At 29.6% G+C, this 25,008-nt stretch overlaps 1 protein-coding gene across 1 annotated transcript; it reads left to right on the top strand.

The window, feature by feature from the left end:
* LOC132737471 (nuclear pore complex protein Nup54-like) lies at positions 1-24,923 on the top strand. The gene is given in 11 exon segments (XM_060724767.1): positions 1-138; positions 14,949-15,305; positions 15,855-16,081; positions 16,585-16,772; positions 17,716-17,912; positions 18,940-19,088; positions 19,735-19,865; positions 20,952-21,003; positions 21,006-21,062; positions 23,037-23,147; positions 23,916-24,923. Coding segments are annotated over 11 exon segments (1,647 nt in total). The 5' UTR covers positions 1-77; the 3' UTR covers positions 24,033-24,923.
* Positions 24,924-25,008: the final 85 nt, after the last annotated feature.

Raw genomic sequence — 25,008 nt, 5'->3', positions numbered from 1 at the left:
CGTAGAATACTCTTCAAACTCGAGGCGCGCGATTGAAAAAAATTGGAAATTCTACTTTTCATTTCAATTGAATAATTATGTCAGGACCGTTTTCATTTGGAGGAGCCTCAACGGGGACCTTTGGTACAGGAACAACCGGTAAAATAGTTGTTCATTTAATTTAAAGTTGCAATAAATCATTATCAACTTGCCCTCGTTTCGACTAATTGAATTTTTCGGATACACATGACCTATCCGGTATACTGGTGCCTCATATTCCCGTGGTACTTAACTGTTTAACCCAGACAACAAAAGTTAAGAGGATAAAATTCTGGAAAACACAGTGAATATTGTAGGAGAGACATGTCAATTGCATCATAGTTTATTCCATTTAATGTTTGCATGTAAGCAATTATGTATACAACAATCCAATACACACCCATCTGCAGCTTTGTGAGTAAATTTGTGTTCTCATATTTCCAAGGCAATTACATTTTAACAGTTTCAAAAGCAAAACCAATATTAAACTTTATCTATTAGGACACCCATACCTAGGCTTATCTGAAAGGGGCGAATTTCTCTTTGGCATTTATCAAATACCTCAATGGTTGTTTAACAAAGAAGATTTTCTCAAAAGGTATGCAATCTAAAAGAAAAATGGTGAAATATTAAACAACCTTGCTTTAAATCTGAATAAAATATTTTGTTTTAGTTCTATATGTAATATTTCGATAAAAATACAAAATAGTAAAAGTAAAACTACTGGCAGGTTCATTAAGTCTAGGAGGCACTTTAGACTGTTTAAGCCTGATACCTTGGAAATATGGGTACCACGGAAATACGAGAATCCAGTATATGTCTTAATACCAAATATGAGTGATATCCGCGGATATCACTATAAATACCGAATATGATCTATATTTTACAAAGTAATAATTTTTTTATAAATTTTTCTTGATACTATGTTTTATAATAATAAAATGAATTTACATGCAAAATTGCGTTAAATTTGGCCAATAAATAAAAAAGTTATAAGTTATATTCGAATTACGTTCTATAAAAGTCATATCCGTTGCGGACAGAAGATACCGAATACGACTTATTTTTTATAAATTGATTATTTTATTATTATTTTTCTCGATACTATGGTTAATAATAATATTATGTTTTTACATGCAAAATATCGTAAAATTTGGTCCATAAATAAAAAAGTTATAAGTTATATTCATTGCGTTTTCTATATAAAAGGCATATCCGTTGCGGACAGAAGATACCGAATACGACTTAATTTTATAAATTGATTATTTTATTATTTATTTTTCTTGATACGATGTTTAAAAATAATAAAATGATTTTACATGCAAAATATCGTTAAATTTGGTCAATAAATAAAAAAGTTATAAGTTATATTCGTTGCGTTTTCTATAAAACGCATATCCGTTGCGGACAAAAGATACTGAATACGACTTATTTTTTTATCAATTGATTATTTTATTATTTATTTTTCTTGATACGATGTTTAATAATAATAAAATGATTTTTACATGCAAAATATCGTGAAATTTGGCCAATAATTAAAAAAGTTATAAGTTATATTCGAATTACGTTCTATAAAAGTCATAACCGTTGCGGACAGAAGATACCGAATACGACTTATTTTTTTATGAATTGATTTTTTTTCTCTCTCGATACTATAGTTAATAATAATATGATGTTTTTACATGCAAAATTTTGTTAAATTTGGTCAATAAGTGAAAAAGTTATAAGTTATACTTGTTGCGTTTTCTATCAAAGTCATATCCGTTGCGGACAGAAGATACCGAATATGACTTAAATTTTATAAATTGATTATTTTATTATTTATTTTTCAAGATATGATGGTTTATAATAATAAAATGTTAAATGCAAAATATCATTAATTTTTGTCAATAAATAAAAAAGTTATGTTATATTCGTTGCGTTTTCTATGAAAGCATATCTGTTGCGGACAGAAGATACCGAATATGACTTATATTTAATAAGTTGATAATTTTATTATTTATTTTTCTCGATACAATGGTTTATAATAATAAAATGTTAAATGCAAAATATCGTTAATTTTTGTCAATAAATAAAAAAGTTATATGTTATATTCGTTGCGTTTTCTATGAAAGCATATATGTTGCGGACAGAAGATACCGAATATGACTTATATTTAATAAATTGATTATTTTATTATTTATTTTTTCTCGATACAATGGTTTATAATAATAAAATGTTAAATGCAAAATATTGTTAATTTTTGTCAATAAATAAAAAAGTTATATGTTATATTCGTTGCGTTTTCTATGAAAGCATATCCGTTGCGGACAGAAGATACTGAATATGACTTAAAGATCATAAAGTTTTTTCTCTCCATACGATATTTTTTCCATAATAAAATGAAATAATATGCCAAAAATGGTTAAATTTGATACGTAGCGGAAAAGAGATACCGAATATGACTTTGTAAGTGACATATATCGCACGCTCTGTATGAATGTCATATCCGTGGCGGACAGGAGATACCAAATATGACTTATATTTTATAAATTGATTATTTGTTTATGAATTGTTTGTCAAAACGATGTTCTATAATAATAAAATGATTTTACATGCAAAATATCGTTAAATTTGGTCAATAGGTGAAAAAGTTATAAGTTATATTCGTTGCGTTTTCTATAAAAGTCATGTCCGTGGCGGACAGGAGATACCGAATATGACTTATAGATCATAAAGTTTTTTGTCTCCATACGATCTTCTTATAATTAAATAAACTAATTTGCCAAAAATGGTTTAATTTGATACATAAATAAAAATTTACATGTTGTCTTCGTGGCATGTTCTAAATAAAAGTCATATCCGTATCGGAAAGAAGTTACCGAATATAACTTTTATTTTATAAATTGATTTTTGTTTTATGATGTTTTCTTGATACGATGTTATATAATGATACAATGATTTTACACGCAAAATATCGTTAAACTTGGTCCATAAATAATCAAGTTATAAGTTATATTCGTTGCGTTTTCTATAAAAGGCACATCCGTTGTGGACAGAAGATACCGAATATGACTTATTTTTTATAAATTGATTATTTTATTATTTATTTTTCTTGATACGATGTTTAATAATAATAAAATGATTTTAACATGCAAAATATCGTGAAATTTGGCCAATAAATAAAAAAGTTATAAGTTATATTCGAATTACGTTCTATAAAAGTCATAACCGTTGCGGACAGAAGATACCGAATACGACTTATTTTTTTATGAATTGATTTTTTTTCTCTCTCGATACTATAGTTAATAATAATATGATGTTTTTACATGCAAAATTTCGTTAAATTTGGTCAATAAGTGAAAAAGTTATAAGTTATACTTGTTGCGTTTTCTATCAAAGTCATATCCGTTGCGGACAGAAGATACCGAATATGACTTAAATTTTATAAATTGATTATTTTATTATTTATTTTTCAAGATATGATGGTTTATAATAATAAAATGTTAAATGCAAAATATCATTAATTTTTGTCAATAAATAAAAAAGTTATGTTATATTCGTTGCGTTTTCTATGAAAGCATATCTGTTGCGGACAGAAGATACCGAATATGACTTATATTTAATAAGTTGATAATTTTATTATTTATTTTTCTCGATACAATGGTTTATAATAATAAAATGTTAAATGCAAAATATCGTTAATTTTTGTCAATAAATAAAAAAGTTATATGTTATATTCGTTGCGTTTTCTATGAAAGCATATATGTTGCGGACAGAAGATACCGAATATGACTTATATTTAATAAATTGATTATTTTATTATTTATTTTTCTCGATACAATGGTTTATAATAATAAAATGTTAAATGCAAAATATTGTTAATTTTTGTCAATAAATAAAAAAGTTATATGTTATATTCGTTGCGTTTTCTATGAAAGCATATCCGTTGCGGACAGAAGATACTGAATATGACTTAAAGATCATAAAGTTTTTTCTCTCCATACGATATTTTTTTCATAATAAAATGAAATAATATGCCAAAAATGGTTAAATTTGATACGTAGCGGAAAAGAGATACCGAATATGACTTTGTAAGTGACATATATCGCACGCTCTGTATGAAAGTCATATCCGTGGCGGACAGGAGATACCAAATATGACTTATATTTTATAAATTGATTATTTGTTTATGAATTGTTTGTCAAAACGATGTTCTATAATAATAAAATGATTTTACATGCAAAATATCGTTAAATTTGGTCAATAAGTGAAAAAGTTATAAGTTATATTCGTTGCGTTTTCTATAAAAGTCATGTCCGTGGCGGACAGGAGATACCGAATATGACTTATAGATCATAAAGTTTTTTGTCTCCATACGATTTTCTTATAATTAAATAAAGTAATTTGCCAAAAATGGTTTAATTTGATACATAAATAAAAATGTTACATGTTTTTTCGTGGCATGTTCTAAATAAAAGTCAAATCCGTATCGGAAAGAAGTTACCGAATATAACTTTTATTTTATAAATTGATTTTTGTTTTATGATGTTTTCTTGATACGATGTTATATAATGATACAATGATTTTACACGCAAAATATCGTTAAACTTGGTCCATAAATAATCAAGTTATAAGTTATATTCGTTGCGTTTTCTATAAAAGGCACATCCGTTGTGGACAGAAGATACCGAATATGACTTATTTTTTATAAATTGATTATTTTATTATTTATTTTTCTTGATACGATGTTTAATAATAATAAAATGATTTTAACATGCAAAATATCGTGAAATTTGGCCAATAAATAAAAAAGTTATAAGTTATATTCGAATTACGTTCTATAAAAGTCATAACCGTTGCGGACAGAAGATACCGAATACGACTTATTTTTTTATGAATTGATTTTTTTTTCTCTCTCGATACTATAGTTATAATAATATGATGTTTTTACATGCAAAATTTCGTTGAATTTGGTCAATAAGTGAAAAAGTTATAAGTTATACTTGTTGCGTTTTCTATCAAAGTCATATCCGTTGCGGACAGAAGATACCGAATATGACTTAAATTTTATAAATTGATTATTTTATTATTTATTTTTCAAGATATGATGGTTTATAATAATAAAATGTTAAATGCAAAATATCATTAATTTTTGTCAATAAATAAAAAAGTTATGTTATATTCGTTGCGTTTTCTATGAAAGCATATCTGTTGCGGACAGAAGATACCGAATATGACTTATATTTAATAAATTGATAATTTTATTATTTATTTTTCTCGATACAATGGTTTATAATAATAAAATGTTAAATGCAAAATATCGTTAATTTTTGTCAATAAATAAAAAAGTTATATGTTATATTCGTTGCGTTTTCTATGAAAGCATATATGTTGCGGACAGAAGATACCGAATATGACTTATATTTAATAAATTGATTATTTTATTATTTATTTTTCTCGATACAATGGTTTATAATAATAAAATGTTAAATGCAAAATATTGTTAATTTTTGTCAATAAATAAAAAAGTTATATGTTATATTCGTTGCGTTTTCTATGAAAGCATATCCGTTGCGGACAGAAGATACTGAATATGACTTAAAGATCATAAAGTTTTTTCTCTCCATACGATATTTTTTTCATAATAAAATGAAATAATATGCCATAACTTCAAAACAATGAACACTTTAATTAGACCACCATTCGCAGATCCAGAACAGGGCACCATTTACCTGATGTGGACAAGCCTTAGTCTGCCAAGGGAGCAACCCACCTCCAGTAACCCTTGGAAAGCCAACCACATAGTTCCACTGGTTGCTAATGTAACTAGGGGATCGATACAGAAAATGCCTTATCTGTTAAACTGGAATTCATCCAAAAGGGACAACAGTCAGAATCCTATTACAACCAAAAATATGTTTCAGAACCTGCCACACGAAATCATCAACGTTGAGGAAAATCAAAGTACGGAAAGTACAATCCAGATGAACTCAACAAAGAGAGTCAACAAGAAATCGAAAGTCGGTATTCACTCAGTACGGGATGAGGCGCATGGCGCACCGACCACGGACTACAACAACATGAATGAAGTTGACGACCAACACTCAGTCGGTAATCACCCTGTGCGGGATGAGGCGCCTGGCGCGCTGACTGAGTCTAATTCATCCATAAATTTTTCCCAGTCTAAAAATAGATTTAGACTCATATTCAATAAACATACATCGTAGACTGTTAAATACGCGTGTTACTTAAAAATAATTGTTGCTTTTTGTTCTTTATGGCTCATTTCTCGATTAAAATATCAATACTTAAAGGCTACACCGCAATGATGAGTATAAACTTTAATAACTTTTAAATGCACAGCATTCGCGAAGTCGTTGCACGCCTAACACGTGCGTCTTTTTTTCCCGCGCTTCAACGAGGCAAAATTTGTACATGTACATGTATATAAGGTTGTACTTTTTGTGATTTGTTTTATTTCTTAGCCTATTCATATAATAAAACAATTATTGACTAGTGAGCCATTGAATATGATGTGATATTCGCAGACAGAAAGTCAATAATTGTATAATATTGAGTATATTCTGTCCTCCACGGATATGACTTTTTATTAATGGACCAAATTTTACTATTTTTGCATGTTATTTTATTTCATTGATATTAAATATTACATCCAGACAAAATAAACACTTACTTTATAAAATATAAGCAATATTCGGTATATTCTGTTCTTTACGGATACGATTTTTATTTTAAAAAAAACGCAACAAACATAACTTATAACTTGTTTATTAATGGACCATGGACCAAGTTTTACGATATTTTACGTGTAAAATCATTGTATCATCATATAACATCGTATCAAGAAAACATCATAAAACAAAAATCAATTTATAAAATAAAAGTCATATTCGCTATCTTCAGTCCACCACGGATATGACTTCTATACAGAGCGTGCAATTAATATATGTAACTTACAAAGTCATATTCGGTTTCTTCTTTCCGCTACGGATATGACTTCATTTAGAACATGCAACGGATATGACATTTAATTTTTTTTATTTATGTATCAAATTGAACCATTTTTTGGCATGTAATTTCATTCTGTTAGCAGAAGTAAAATCAGAAACTTTAAAAAATATGTGTCATATTCGGTATCTCCTGTCCTTAACGGATATGACTGTTATAGAAAACGCAACGAATATAACTTATAACTTTTTTATTTATGGAAGAAATTTTGCATGTAAATTCACTTTTTTATTATAAAACATCGTATCAAGAAAAAGTTATAAAAAAATATTACTTTGTAAAATATATATATGTATCTGTCCGCAACGAAATGTCTTTCATAGAAAACGCAACGAATATAACATATAACTTTTTTATTTATTGACAAAAATTAACGATATTTTGCATTAACATTTTATTATTATAAACCATCATATTGAGAAAAATAAATAATAAAACAATCAATTTATAAAATATAAGTCATATTCGGTATCTTCTGTCCGCAACAGATATGCCTTTCATAGAAAACGCAACGAATATAACATAACACTTTTTTATTTATTGACAAAAATTAATGATATTTTGCATTTAACATTTTTATATTATAAACCATCATATCGAGAAAAATAAATAATAAAACAATCAATTTATAAAATGTAAGTCATATTCGGTATCTTCTGTCCGCAACGGACATGCCTTTTATAGAAAACGCAATAAATATAACTTATAACTTTTTTATTTATTGACCAAATTTAACGAAATTTTGCATGTAAAAACATAATATTATTATTAACCATAGTATCGAGAAAAATAAATAATAAAATAATCAATTTATAAAAAATAAGTCGTATTCGGTATATTCTGTCCGCAACGGATATGACTTTTATAGAACGTAATTCGAATATAACTTATAACTTTTTTATTTTTTGGCCAAATTTAACGATATTTTGCATGTAAAATCATTTTATTATTATTAAACATCGTATCAAGAAAAATAAATAATAAAATAATCAATTTATAAAAAATAAGGCGTATTCAGTATCTTCTGTCCGCAACGGATATGCCTTTTATAGAAAACGCAATGAATATAACTTATAACTTTTTTATTTATGGACCAAATTTAACGAAATTTTGAATGTAAATTTATTTTATTATTTTAATACATCTTATTAAGAAAAAAAATATAAAAAATAATTACTTTGTAAAATATAGGTCATATTCGGTATCTTCTGTCCTTCACGGATATGACTGTTATAGAAAACGCAACGAATATAACTTATAACTTTTTTATTTATGGACCAAATTTAACGATATTTTGCATGTAAAATAATTATATTATTATAAAACATCGTATCGAGAAATAATCATAAAAAAATTAATCAATTCATAAAAAATAAGTCATATTCGGTATCTCCTGTCCGCCACGGACATGCCTTTTATAGAACGTAATTCGAATATAGCTTATAACTTTTTTATTTATGGAACAAATTTAACGCAATTTTGCATGTAAATTCATTTTATTATTATAAAACATAGTATCAAGAAAAATTTATAAAAAAATTATTACTTTGTAAAATATAGGTCATATTCGGTATTTATAGTGATATCCGCGGATATCACTCATATTTGGTATTAAGTCATACCCATGACCTATCCACAGGAACTTAAAATTCTATCACTATTAACGATAATATGCAAAATATACCCCCTATATACAGTGGAACCTGTCTAATCCGAACTCGTCCGGACCTGAAGAAAAGTTCGGATTAGAAAGGTTTCCGGATTAGAAAGGTTTCCGAATTGGGAGGTTTTTTTACATGTATTTTTCATGTTATTTGCATAATAGTTTAAGGAAAAAAAACGGGAAAGCATTTGAAATTGCAATTTATATATTTTATTTTTGCAGTCTCTTATCGTTCATTTTACTACATGTGAATACAAAAATAAAGAAATAGAAATAAATCATTAAGCAAAAATATTATGTCGTCAATGGTAAGTTAACCTACGATGTTAAACAGGAGGCCGAGACATGATTTGATATTCGTACCAGCATTTGTCAGTTGTTGTTTGTAAACTCGTATCCGATTCAGCGACTATCCGAATTCTCTGACAGTTTCCATTAATTTTCATTACTTAATCACGTATCATTTAATCCTATACAAAGGATTAAAAGATATTTCTATTGCATAATATCAAAATATTTATAGAAGCTGACGACAAACAATCAATTAAGCAATTATTAGAAGATATCAAGGCAAGCTAATTGTAATTTTCACACCTTCGCAGATCATACGTTTCACCCATTAATCTAGTCCTATAAATATGACGTCGCTTTGAGATATTTTTGCTTCTGGGTTGACCGACAAAAACTATAACAAGCCTGTAACGTCTAATATATTGGACTACCATTAATCAAGCGAAATATGGTACCGCGAAATAGCACTTATCAGTTTGGTGTATGTTTACACCTGTAATATGTGAGATTATTTGTTATTTTGAATGAAGGTGTGACATTTGGCAAAATCTGTTCGGATCCGAGAGGTAAATTTTAGAGTAAAATAAGAACAAAAATTGAAAAAATCGTCCGGAATTCGGAGTAGACAGGTTCCGGATCCGAAAGGTTTTTTACTATTGAAAATAGAACGAATAAAATCGGGACCGAACACTTCGTTCGGATAAGAAAGGATTCCGGATTAGAAGGGTTCGGATTAGCAAGGCTCCACTGTACTATAAAAAAACACAAGGAATGAAACGCCTTTTCCCCACCCGAACATGATTTACGTCGAACAAATCAACAAAACAACCGATCAAAATAATCTATCTGGCCATTTCGATAAACAATACATAAATGCATCAAATACCACCGATAACTTTTTTTATTTCGTAGCTATATATGAATAATTCAACATTTTCTGATTATTTCCCACGATCTGAGTTTGTCGCCGACTCCATTTCGTGACGTCACTGGATGTTGATTCGAGGAGAATAATATTTATTAATATTATTTTTAACAAGTTCCAAAAATAACAAGTTTGCAAGTAAAATACTGTCAAACTAGAACAAATGACTGATTTATTTCTTACGACAGGGCTGAATTTATTTGATGGGCCATATCAAATAGAGTACTCAATTTTTTTTTAAAAACGAAAGTACTATTTCAAAGATTTACCGTTCTTGTTTGGGGTTTCCCTTTCAAATGTATTTATAAAAGTAATTTGTTAAAAAGGTTTTACATGAAGATGTTTAAATCTATTTACATAGAATAATTTGTATAAAAGTTTTATACATACCTGTTATTTTTTGGAACTTATTAAAAATAATTTTAATAAATATTATTCTCCTCGATTCAAAATCCAGTGACGTCACGGAATGGAGTCGGCGACAAACTCAGATCGCAGGAAATAATCAGAAAATGTTGAATTATTCCTACACAGCTACGCGATTTTAAAAAGTTATCGGTGGTATTTGATGCATTTATGTATTGTTTATCGAAATGGCCAGATAGAATAATTTGATCCGTTGTTTTGTTGATTTGTTCGGCGTAAATTATGTTCGGGTGGGGAAAAGGCGTTTCATTCCTTGTGTTTTTTTTATAGTATATAGGGGGTATATTTGGACATTATAATTAATATTGGTTATTTGATAGAATTTCAAGTTCCTGTGACCTATCTAATCGTGCCTGTGTATAAAAATTTGCGTACTAAATAGTTGCAAGAGAATCTTCAAAAACTCCTATGAATGTCATTTTATTTGATATTTCTGAGGACTTTTGTAACCTCTCAGCAACGAAATCCATGTTTAAAAATCCTTCCCTACCCTAACACAAAAATGTGAAAAATGTGCAACGTGACGAATGTCAGACGTTTCACGCCCAAGACGTTTCACTCCCAAGACAGTTCACACCTAGAAGTTTCACTCCCATTTTGTCAATTGTATGAACGTTTCACTCACAATTTTTAGAGATGTTTACTAGGAAAGTTAACAAATTTTAATTACATTAATATCAAACAGTGTAAAATAATGTTTCATTTTGTTGATTTCAATGATATTGTTAATACAAATTATTAAGTATAATATTACTCATTTAATTATGGGTTGAGTGATAAGAGGTGTAAATGAAAGAAAATTTCTGAAAATAAGTGTAACAACATGAGAAAATTCTATTCAAAGTAAATAATAAACAAAAGAATATGTTTACATAGAAAGAACTACAAAGACATATTTTAAGTATCAGTTTAAATATCGAAATCACTACCAGTAAACTAATTAATATGAAATTAGGCAAAGCCTATGAACGGGGAAGTCGTTAAAAAAATCCTTTCATTCTTTCCGTTTTAAAGGTGTCATTTGATATTACATACACCGCTTCTGTTTTCACTCGGAACACTCTACGATTATTACTAATCCGAAAAGTTGAGATTTGTTCCGTTATCGGAATACCCCGCCTATTATCATTGACATACATTGTAAATGGCGGCGCCCGACTAGAACTGACACTGAAAATTTCATTGATAGGTATAGAATTCTATATATTTTTTTATTGTTTTTTTATTTGATTTTCTTTTTAAATATTCACGTGTAGTCTATAGCCGGGCAAGCCCGTAATATTATTCAAATAATAAAAAATATCAATATATTAAATATATTGTCTATATAATGATTTTTTTTTTGTAAGTCTTAAACAATAAAATGCGAAACATGTGTATAAAATAATTATTTTTTTAAATTATTTTCTTCATCAATTTATTAAACAGTAGCCATTAAACAAACTTAAGTAATTGTGGTGTTATCTCATTGCCTAATTAGTTGTATAAACACTGAGACAACCAACTAACAGTTTGACACCACTATTGAATCAGTTGTATAAACACTGCACTTAAGCATCAACAGTTTACTAATCAGTTGTTTATTGGACCATTAAACTATTTTTTGACAACAGGCAATTTAAACACAGAAACTTCTCCATAAATTTTGTTTATATAATAATTTAAATAATGAATTTTTGTCACAAAAAATGATTATACATGACAAATATTGAAAAAGTCCCAATGCTTCTAATTTAATTTAAAGGTATTTCTGATTTCAATGGCCATTAAATTTTTTGACATTTATCGCAAAAGCACTATACTAGCATTAAATAATTTAACAAATTTTTATCCCATGTTTAAAAACAACAACAAAAAAACACGTTACTCAAAGTTAATTGCTGTCACAAGAATGGTATGCTTTAAATTAAAATTGCCTATTGAGTCCATGTTTACAAAAGATCAAATAGTTAGTTATATTAAAGTGTTATTTTAATCAAAAATATTTCTTCTTTAAGTGAAATAATGTGATAATTGCACATATGGATCAAAGAATTGAAAAACACTTTTTTTCAAAACAACAATAAAGAAGATAAGATAACTGAAATGATAGAACTTAAAGTCATTGAAAAAAGTAATATCCCCCTTTTAATTTATTTGTTATTAAATCTAAGGTCTATTTGAGTTCAATTCAATTCAATATTTTAGGTCTATTTTAGTATATCATAAGTATCAAAATAATTTTGGTATAAAAAGGGAGTGAAACGTCTTGGTGTGAACCATCTTGGTGTGAACTGTCTCAATAGTGAAACGTCTGTCTACCCAGCATGACAAGGACTGGAATCTGGGACCCTAGGAATACATTTGCTGAGCACTACTGACTGAGCTATCCAGCCGCTTACACATTCTCCCCTAAATAGTGAACAGTTTTGACATGTGACAGTGACATAGTGAGTGATACTCCCTAGTCAAAATAATTAGCCATGAAAAAAGTTATTTAACATTTTATAATATTTATCATTGTGACATAATATTTTTTTTCATTTTATATTATCAAGGCTTTTTTCAACGTCTAAACCACAGGCACGAGTATCCGACCTGGGAAGAAAATATATGACCACATTGAAAAAAACCTCTGTGTTCATCTTAAATGTTTTTTAAAAAAAAAAAAAAAAATACGAGCAAGGGGTTCATTACCCGGGACGTTGTGATAACAATTGTCCAGATAATTAAAAAAAACCACTTTTATCACCATTTCATGTTTGTATTCAGCTTCCTAATGAGTCTCTAGCCCATCCCGTTCATGAAATATCTATCAGCAAACAAGCGCATTTATGCTAAAACTACCAGGTAGACAAAAAAGTTGCACAACAATTCACTATGTAAATATAGACTAATACATGTTCAGTGTCAGCCGAATGCAGTTCAAAATCACTTGAATTTACTAAATAATATTACTAAATACATATGGGACCACTCACAACCATTAGTAGCATCAGATACAAGCGAAATTCCAGTTTCAAACCTTTCCACGGTCTTTAGATTCCTTTCTACGCCATTGTCAATCAGCTGTTAAATATTTTATAAGGAGTCGTCTGATTGGCCAATAGCAACGAAACCGCAGCGTTTTGCACAAAGATGCCTAGTGGCCTAGAAAGCAATCGAAAAACCAGAAAAATGCAATGGGAGGGGGAATTTTATTTCTTCACAAATGAGGAGAAACAAAACAGAATCCAGTGCATATTTTAATATACCACTTCTAACTTTGCTGTCCTGATTACATACTGTTGCGCAACATTGTTTTCTTTCCGGTAGAAAAGGGGAGCAACTCTTGCAACACAAGTTTAAAATACATAGCTTTTTCTTACTGTATGGATCTAAAATATCAACAGCAGAATTTAAAGCGTTCAAGTTAAACTTGTTGAGACGCATGAAGTAGCTCCCCTTACCTACCCGGGAACAATTTGTAAATAACATTGCTTAACAGTAAGTCTTTACATGCATAAACTAAACATTTTTCGGCAGTTACTTGCAAAAAATGATATTCATTAAAGGCAAATTCAGACTGCTGTATGGAAGAAAATTTCGGCTTTGAAGAGGGAAAAAACATACTATTTTAAATGGGGGCCGAATTTTGCGGAATATTTTGTAAAAAAACACCTAGAAGTTATCTGAGTGATTTTGTAGAGAAACATAAATATTGAAGAAATAAGTATTGGGTAAAATGTTAAAAATAGCTGTGGAATGATTCTAAAGCCTAGCTGATATTCCTGTTGAAAGATGAAAACTCGAATCATTAAATGCCAGACATTTCACTTCAAAGACATTTCACTATTGAAACTTTTCAGTCCCAAGACAGTTCACACTTTGGCATTTCCCTCCCACTTTGAGAATTGTATAGATGTTTCTCTCCCAATTGTTTTCATTTGAGATGCTTTATAGAAAAGTTAACAAATGTTTTAAAATGATAATTAGAATTATTGTAAAGCTGTCAAAATACTCAGGCACTGACCAGGATTTGAAACTCTCACCTCTCGTTTACTAGGTGGACATTCAACCACATTGCTATTGCTGTTGGAAAATGGCTTAAAGCTGTTATAACTACAGAATTATTGTTGTATTTTTCTTTCATTTCCAAATTGAAAACAAGAATATGGAATCTACGGCAGAAAGACATGACACCTTCTTGATTATTTTTAATTATGCTATATCTGTTAAAAGGATATTAAATTTGAACATTAATTTTTAATACCGGTACACTCTTGATAAATCCTTTCGCTCTATTGAAACGTATTAAAGATATGTCTAAAAATAGACTTAAAATGAGAGCTTTATAAATCTTCTTAGGAACTACAATGCCCAGAACTTAGATATTTGGCATGTTGTATCACCTTTTGGTCCACTACAAAATTTTTATAAATTATGTTCCTGGGGTCAAAAATGACCCCACCCTAGTAGGGTTCATTTAGTTTAAAACCCAATATAACCTCATGACTGGCTTTTTTCCTTTTCTAGCAGTGTATCTCGGGTGAGCGATCCAGGGCAGTCATGATTATCTTGTTAAGTGAATTTAGTTAAGATTATAGATTAATTATTTATATTAAATTATTAATATATTGCTTATTTGTTATCCAGGTTTTGGTAGTGGTGGTGGGTTTGGCTTTGGCAATCAACCTAAGACCACATCAACAACAGGCTTTGGTCTGGGTTTTGGTTCAACTGCAGCCAGTACTGCTCCATCATTTGGTTTTGGATCAACCACAACAACTGCCTCCAGTGCACCATCATTTGGTTTCTCGTCCACAACAGCCTCAGCACCTCCCTCTTTTGGGTTTGGCACAACAACAACAAGTGCACCAAGTTTTGGGTTCGGATCTACAACCTCTAGTGCTGCCCCCAGCTTTGGTTTTGGGGGTACATCAACTGCAACCACAGGATTTGGAGGTTTAGGAGGGTTCCAGGCTAACACTGCTACTACAGGATTCGGGCTTGGTAAGTGTACTCATTTGGGACTATTTACTATATTTTTAAGTAAATTCTTTAACATATGTGAGTGATATTCAGTACTAGAATGACAATAATGTATAATGAGTAATTATAATTTTAGTGATCAAGAGTGAGTTATATATGATAATCATTCATCGAAAGAGATTTATAATAGTAAGTTACATGTACAAAAGTAACATTGGTGAGAAAAATACAGTGAGTATAAAAAACAAGTTAAATTAAATGGTTTATATTGATTGATATAATATATATGTATACATACAAAAATTTTGTTTTGTGAGAAATTCCATGATTTAATAAAAAACCACAAAGATCATTTTGATGCTTTAAGTATTTTAGTTTTTATAGCTTTTATTAGCATATTGGCAGTAATGTAAAAAAGTGCATTGTCACTTTAAGAGAAAATTAAGTTGTCCTAAAGTTATATGATACAATTAACAAAGAAGATCTACCTTGTATTCCCTGATGACATGTTTTATGTCTTATCTTGTGCTGTAAATGATTGTATTTATTACAGTTATATATAACTTTCAGGTACTCAGGCACAACAACAACAACAACAAGTTGTTGCAGATCCAGCTGCTGATGAGCTTGCCAAGCTGAGCAAGGCTGTTTCCCAGCCCCAGGTGTTTGGGGATGAAAGAGATGCTGTGCTTGCTAAATGGAACCAGCTACAAGCTCATTGGGGAAAGGGCAAAGGTTACTACTACCAACAACAGTTTGTGGAGTTTAAACCTGATAATGTTTTCTGTAAATTTAAGGTAATGCTGCTGGCCAGGTGATAACAAAGAATGATTTCTTACTAACAAATCTTTTCAGGAGTGAATGAGATAGAGTTATATGATATTTTCTACCTATTGTTATGCTTATGAGGAAAAAAATATTGTTGTTTGGTGTAACACATTCACGTTACTAATACTAAAGTTTCAGCTTTATATAAAAGATATAATAATTGTAAAGTTAAAACAGAAATACTTGGTAACCAGGCTTATGTACAAGTCATGTGTTCTAACTTAAGCTATAAACACAGAAATAACTATAATCAGATTTCAATAGACAAAAGTAATAATTAACATTGATCGCCTTATAGAATGCCTTTAATTAAAGGTTACAGTAGTTGAAAAATTAAATACAAACAGCTGGTTAATCTGAATCAGTAAATCTAGTTACATCATTTGTTTCCTTATAATCATAACCATTTTGTTTATAAAAAAGGTTAATAAAATAGGCTTCCCTTGAATTTTATATATTTGTATTTACACAGGCAGTAGGATATAACTGTATGCCGTCTGGTAAGAATGAAGATGGTCTTGTATCTATGATCATAAAACATCCTATAGATATGGTTAGACCTCAACAACAACAAGCCCTTGATACTATACATAAAATAATGGGTAGTAGACCACAACATACAGTCTGTGCTGAAGCTATTAATGAACTCCCTGATGGAAAGTAAGTGATAAATTAGTTCACTCATGCTTCACTGATGGGGGCCTTTAATAATTTATGATAAAGATGATTGACGTCAAGTCACTTGCTTTTTATGGGATTTTAAATCATGCTAAGGAACTATTGAATTTTGTCATGTAAGGCAGATATCCAACTACATGTACTTGTATAGGTTTCAGTGGTTCTACTCAGGTGCTATATTATGTTGTTAAGTTATTCACAAACAGAAGTACCTATGTAACTTGAAGGCTATGTTGATGTTTAAATAGGAAATGAATTGACTAACTTGTTTGGCATATTTAAGGTGTTAACTTTATAAGTGTAAGTATAGTTTTATGTCATTTCTGTTTTATATGTTATAGCATTAAGTATTCCTGAAAAATTGAAAATCTTTTTGTTAAGGCAGTTATCTTTACGGGTCTGCTGCATATTAGAAACAATACTTAAATTTGTTGTCATGATTATATATGATAATAACTGACAGGCTTTTTTATGATATCAAAATTTGACTAATTCAATCAAGGCTTTAAATTTACTAGTCATTTGTAGATACATGTTTATAAATCATTTTTTTATTATTTTCTGGAATTCATTGCCAGACTGTCTGAAGGACATTACCAATGAAAATCAGTTTAAGGCCAAACTTAAAACATACTTGTTTGGACTGTTTTTAACTAGAGTTGTAGATTGGCTGTGCCATCGAGACTGGGTTTGGGAGTGTCTTGATCAAGCATATGTGTATATAGTCTTAATAATGTTCAGCGCAATCGAATATTTAATACATTTTTGCGCTATATAAATGTCTTGTATTTGTATTTGTATTATTTTCTCATCAAAAGAAGTATTGAGCACATTAATGATGGTACATGTTTTAAGAAATCTTAAACATTTATTATTCTTGATAATGACATTTTAATATTGTTACAACAATCTTGTTTATTTACAGAACTGACTTGGTTGTCTATGTAATGGATCGTCCAAATGTGGGTCCAGCTAAACGATGTCCGGCTATTGATCTGTTCAACTATCTATCAGCACCACAATTTAAGACACAACTGACTTCTCAACTTAATGTGGAGAATCTTACACCTAAAGTTCTCATGAAAGATCAGCTTAAAGCTTACCTTGATCAACCACCATCAGGTGATATATAGATAAACAGTATTACAGCATTATGACAGTTTATACACAATTTATTTATGTTATTTTGTGTAGGAAGCAATATTCTTACATAGCAGACTGGCGTTGTTACCAATGCCGGAAATTTCATCTGACATGGGGGGTGCCAGATGAGTCGCATGCCATACAACAACGTCATTTTAGCGCATTTTGCTGTTGTTATTAAAGTTGTGAATTCATACGCTATTGTAAGAAAACAGTTCTATATGAAATGACTTTAATATCCATGAACAAATATTTTATTGAGTTTGACCATTTTAAATATGAAATATCAAATAATATGGCTGAATACGCAAGAAAAAATATCTGACATGTTTGCGGTTTGGCAAGCCTTGTTACCGCCCAAAGGGCGGGCCCCTTGGGACAGATATTCCAATCTGAACCACAACATACATGTATGACAGATATTATTAATCTGATAGACACTCTTTTGTATATCTGTTCCTTGAATATACCAGCACAAAGCAATTGGTGTAAATTTTATCCCTCAAAGGAATAACCACTTGCCACTGACAGGGTTTGAACCCTCACATCCAGATATTTTTAGATTATTCATATTGGTCTGATGCATTACTTTGTCAACACTGCTAGTGAATTGTTTTGCTTTGTTCAGATATATATCGTTTCAGTATTACAAAATGGAAATTTGATAATTGACAGTTTATTTTTGTTCAATATATGTACCATGAAACTGTAATATGATCAAAAAAAAAATAGGATATTAAGGATAGACGTCACTATTATAAAATAAAGTGGAGAGACTATATGTTGCCTTACAAATTTTAGTTTTAAAACTAACAGAAGTTTTTTCAACACTTGATTTCATAGAAAAGAAATCAAGTCAAATTGTAGAATAAATACCTTTTAAATAAATTATTTAGAAAAAAAATCTTGTGATTATAAGATTTAAAACATGAAAGGACATTTAAATGCAAGCTAAATATCATACTTGTGACATAAATATCAAAAATATATGTTTATATTATTTCAGGAATAGATCCGTTGTTATGGCAACAGGCAATTCTTGACAACCCAGACCCAGAGAAGATGATTCCTGTCCCTATGATAGGCTTTAAAGAGTTGAATCAGAGACTGAAACGACAAGACAAACAAAACAAGTTACATCAACAAAAACTAGATGTACGGGTGATATATATGTATTTCATATATAAATTGATAATTAATACAACAGTAGACTATTTTGATTTTAGAGATATCTTATTTACGCCACTTTAACAAATAAATTAACTGCCATATAGCTGTATGCTTAAACTTTTAGTGTAGTTCGTCACGGGAACATGTCAGGAACAGTACTAGCTTTTAAAGACTTAGATAGAGCTTAATATGAGCATAACCCTATCACTATTGATTACATATACTTGTCCAGCATGACAAATTTACAAATCTTATTACAAGTATGACATGTACAAATTTGACCTGACAGAATGACAAAATGCCATTATGTTACAGTAAATAATATACATATAGGAGGTTGATAATGAAAGAAAATCCTAAACTCTTGCGTGCATTTGTCTTGTAGATTTTATTCGAGGCAACATATTATTCAAGTTCCCGATCAAATACCACTTTATTTCACATTAATGGAACTGAAAATATTCTAAATAATTCTCCTCAATTCATTAATAATGTTCCTTTTATTAATGGTGATTTTAGATTATTTATTGTTAAAGTTAAATCACCTAGAATGGAATAAGTACTGCTGGTTGTAAAGATTTTGTTTTCTGATTACAAATATATACATATTTACAATTTACGAATTTTTCAGTTGATAGCCCAGGATTTGACAGAGTTTCAGAATAAACAGAGTAACATGTTGGCAAAGCTTGATGAATACAAGAGAAAATACCTGGAGCTTAGTCATGGGACATTACGGGAAATTCTTTATTGTTTAAAAAAATTATGCCCACCCAAGATTTAGAATGAACGGATAAAGGAAAAAAATTAATTTTCCACAAACCAAAAATTTCCTTTTTATTTTAAAATTAAGTTACAAAAACAATAAATAAAGCACAAAATTCAAAACGAAAATTTCTGAAAATATCTATTGGGAATTTCCCCTTTTATGTTAGTTATAAAAAAAGAGGGGGGCGTCTTTTAATTTTAAAAACAAATTTTTTAAATTTATTTAAACTTTTTCCAATATCAACTGTTGGTCAAACACCATTTTAACCGTAAATCTTTTTAAAAATAAAGTCAATTCAGCTCAACTTGACTATGAAAATATGAGCATAATGTCACTTTAATACTGTATAAGTGGATATTTATGCATCAAAAAAATTTTGCGAATGTCAAAGAGTGGAAACACATATATTGTTTCATTAAAACATTTGTGATTTGTTATGACCAAACTTAAACAAACAAGCAATGAGAAAAATTAATCTCAGTACCTGACCAGTCAAACTTATTTATGTAAGATGTTGTATGAAAACGTGTTTTCAAATGATAGAAGAAAGTTTGCCTTAACGGAAAAAAATTGCGCGATCAAATATTTGCGAATAATTTCAATTCGCAAAAATTGCAAATATTCACACATCACTAAAATAACCACTGATTCAGTATCATTATTTAATAATGAGACAAAGGCATGAGGTTTAAACCTAAACTAACCATCAGAAAATTTTTGGGGAAAATTTCAAAACATCTTACAAAAATTACTTTTATTATATTACCCCTTTCCCATTACTTTAAATACACCTTTTATGTATTTAATAGATCAGAGAGAGTTATTTTCTAAAATATAGTACAACCCCCACGCCCCCTTAAACATTCCTACATTTTTTCTTATGGTTGGGTAACATATTCCCCAAAATTTTTCCCTTTGATAGTTGATTGTTGCATTTTAATTTACTGGTTTTATTTTAAAATTTCTTTAGCAAAAGGGTAAAAAAGTTTGCTTTTAATTTTTGAAAAATTGATTTTTTCCTATAATCTAACACATACTTTTAGACGGGAAAATTTATTTTAAAAGGAAATTGGGGAAACAGAAATCCACAAAAACAAAGGATTTGCTAAAAACGGTAATGAGGAAAAATTTGGAGAGTTCCCAGTTAGGGGCCCATACAGGCAGAACTTAACCATCCTACACAGTTTAAGGTATCTATTCTTTTGTGTTGAATGAATTAATCATTTACAACTATAAATAGAAAATATGGAACCATAATTTGTTTAAGTCTAGAAATATATCATGGCAGTCATCGAATTTAGCACTGGCCCGGTGGCTCATGGCCAGTGAAAATTAGTTCGGGCAGTGAAAATTTTCAGAAAATTTAGTTAAATATGTAGTTGATAAATTCAAAACTGGAATTCTGGCTAGTAAATTCAAAATCTTATATTTTTTGACTGTCATGAAATGGAAGGTTTTATTTTTAGCTTGACCAGGCATCGGTGTTACACTTTGGTTAAGATTTTACATTTTAAGTTGGTATTGACTGCTGAATGGGTTGAATCTTCTTACACTTATTTAAGAGCATAATAGGAGATCCCTTCCAAGGTCCATAACTATAACTTGGATTTTGACAGAATTATGTCCATTTTTAACTAAAAAAAATCACCATTATCCAGGCTCTTGTTTTACTATCAAATACTCAGAATGGTTGGGTATGCTGTTCTACCGACAGCTCCTGTTAAAAATGTGATAAAGTACCTATTTTTTAGATCATTATGTATGTCTGTTTTGACACTCCTGAAAATAACCGAAATTATTTAAATCCTGAACTATGTGAAAATGTAAGCTTTAGTAACCTTTGCTTATATACAGCTTAATTATTATTGTTCTTCTCTGTGATTAAACTTGCTTGTGATCAACAGATCTATAACTCAACTTTGTAATGTTAGTTAACAATTCTTCTTTTGTAACTAGAAAATAAATCTTTAATTACCTTGCTGAGAGAGATTACACTTAAACAATATTGTATATTTTACTGTAATTCAGGGACGATGAACTTTAACAATATTATATATTTTACTGTAATTCAGGGACGGTGAACTTTAACAATATTATATATTTTACTGTAATTCAGGGACGATGAACTTTAACAATATTATATATTTTACTGTAATTCAGGGACGGTGAACTTTAACAATATTATATATTTTACTGTAATTCAGGGACGGTGAACTTTAACAATATTATATATTTTACTGTAATTCAGGGTGGGCTGAATGAGTTGATGTTTGTATATTTTACTGTAATTCAGGGCCGGTTAAATGAGTTGATGTTTGTATATATTTTACTGTAATTCAGGGACGGTTGAATGAGTTGATGTTTGTATATTTTACTGTAATTCAGGGTGGGTTGAATGAGTTGATGTTTGTATATTTTACTGTAATTCAGGTACGGTTGAATGAGTTGATGTTTGTATATATTTTACTGTAATTCAGGGCCGGTTAAATGAGTTGAAGTTTGTATATATTTTACTGTAATTCAGGGACGGTTGAATGAGTTGATGTTTGTATATTTTACTGTAATTCAGGTACGGTTGAATGAGTTGATGTTTGTATATTTTACTGTAATTCAGGGTGGGTTGAATGAGTTGATGTTTGTATATTTTACTGTAATTTAGGGCCGGTTAAATGAGTTGATGTTTGTATATATTTTACTGTAATTCCAGGGACGGTTGAATGAGTTGATGTTTGTATATTTTACTGTAATTCAGGGTGGGTTGAATGAGTTGATGTTTGTATATTTTACTGTAATTCAGGGCCGGTTAATTGAGTTGATGTTTATATATATTTTACTGTAATTCAGGGCCGGTTGAATGAGTTGATGTTTGTATATTTTGCTGTAATTTAGGGACGGTTGAATGAGTTAATGTTTGTATATTTTACTGTAATTTAGGGACGGTTGAATGAGTTGATGTTTGTATATATTTTACTGTAATTCAGGGCCGGTTGAATGAGTTGATGTTTGTATATATTTTACTGTAATTCAGGGCCGGTTGAATGAGTTGATGTGTGTATATATTTTACTGTAATTCAGGGCCGGTTGAATGAGTTGATGTTTGTATATTTTACTGTAATTTAGGGCGGTTGAATGAGTTAATGTGTGTATATTTTACTGTAATTCAGGGACGGTTGAATGAGTTGATGTCACAGATTAGGATGCAGAATCATTTATCATCATCAAGATCAGATGTTAACTACCAGATAGATCCAAATATGTTACAGGAACTCAAAACTGTAAGTTACCATGTGCTGCTAAAGACAGAAAAACCATTCTCTCTTCTTACAAATTTCTATGTATAATAAGATGAAATAAAACACCAACCTGTATAATCCTGCAGATAATTGACACCCTGGTAGACCTTCAATCAAAATGTTGCCATGCATTGACAATTTGACAGTTACATGGTGCATTCATTTTTACTTTGTTTTGTTAACAAAATACAATTTAATTAACCAATAAAGATGTTATGGAATAAAGAGATAAATTGAAGACATCGCCCACTGTGTTTCTAAAGTGAAAATTCAAAGTATACATTGTACAAATGAGTACAATAAAATGTGGAATTTTATTGTACATGTTCTCAAACATGGCATACCTAAGTTCGGAATCTCGCGAAGAACAGTCACAGTCGGGACATTTCATTTACTGGTGCCTGTAACCTATCCCTGTATAATACATACCCTGCTATAATTGAAATGAAACATTTCCTCAGTTTCCTGCATGATTACATATGAATGCCAGAAGAACATTATTAACTGGTGGTGAAGTAACTTTAGCTTGAGATATAATGTTCATCATTGTTCAATATTTGTCATGTGAGAATGGTATTCATTACCTATTTGATATAAATTCTCCACTGTGTTATGTAGGCAGTTCATCCCAGGATGCTGCTATTATGTATTATTAATTTATTGTAATAATTATTTATTAGTAACTACTATACTTGGTTATCTTAGATTGTTTAATCATTTAGTCTAATTGTTGGTATTTGTTTATTACAGTTATTGAATCAGCAACAAGAAGGACTGACACATTTAATAGACATTGTAAAAGAGGATATGCAGGATTTAAATGTGATAGAAACGGGACTTACAGACAATACTAGTGCTAAAAGATAGGTTAAACTATATCACTGTGAAGAGTGTAGAATACTGCAGAGATAATGTGAGATTTTCTTGTGCATCATCTGGTGGTAAAATGAATAAGGAACCATTACTAAGCTATTTTATTTCAGAAGTCTTTCTGTCTAAAATGTTTGAGGTTGTTATATTAAGTGTAAAAATATCGGCCTGAGAAAAATGTAAAATAGGTCAGTTTAGTGGAAAACATTGGCCTGTTTAGTGTAAAAATGAACCTGTTTAATGTATTAAACACATACATGTAGGCCTGTTTTTGTGTATATGGGAATGTTTATTATATAACATTTGCCTTTTAATTGTAAAATATGGGCATGTTTATTGTATAACATTGGTCTCTTGTAAAAAAAAACCATCATAGCATGGAATGAACAGTGCTTAATAGTCTCAACAAGTTTCAGTGTAAGAGACTTGTGAAAAAGTAAGATTGGCTACAAAGTGTAAAAGATCAATAATAATTTTTTAGTGTTAAAATTTTTTTTTTAGTCCAATAGGATCACAGTGTATGACACATTTACATTACAGTCTCATAATTGACTAATTTTATTTTGTAAATGCTTACTAATGAACACTAACTTATATTTAATATTATTTTAAGTAAGTTAATGTAAAAGAATTGTTATAGAACAAAATCAGATAAAAAGATAAGTAGAATATTTTCAATAAACTGCTCTTTCAACAAACTGAAGCCGTTGAATGGCAGACTTAAATAACCTTTGTGCTGAAACCTCCAAGGATAAACAGTTCATTGATTTATCACTAGCAAGTTGCTTAGATCTTACATTGGTGCTTCTATAAGATAATGAATTTTGTAAAGAGTAAATGTATATGCTTTATAGTGATATGTTGCAACTTGATGAACAATATTGATTTATAATAATTATAGATTTGTAATAATTATGCAACAACAAAAACAAATACCTAAACATGACTTATTTTTTTGTTTCATATTAAAATA

This window comes from Ruditapes philippinarum, unplaced genomic scaffold, assembly GCF_026571515.1.
Source record: "Ruditapes philippinarum isolate M1 unplaced genomic scaffold, ASM2657151v2 ctg2402_1_1_1_1, whole genome shotgun sequence".
Taxonomy (NCBI): domain Eukaryota; kingdom Metazoa; phylum Mollusca; class Bivalvia; order Venerida; family Veneridae; genus Ruditapes; species Ruditapes philippinarum.
This window is presented reverse-complemented; position numbering and strand designations above follow the sequence as displayed.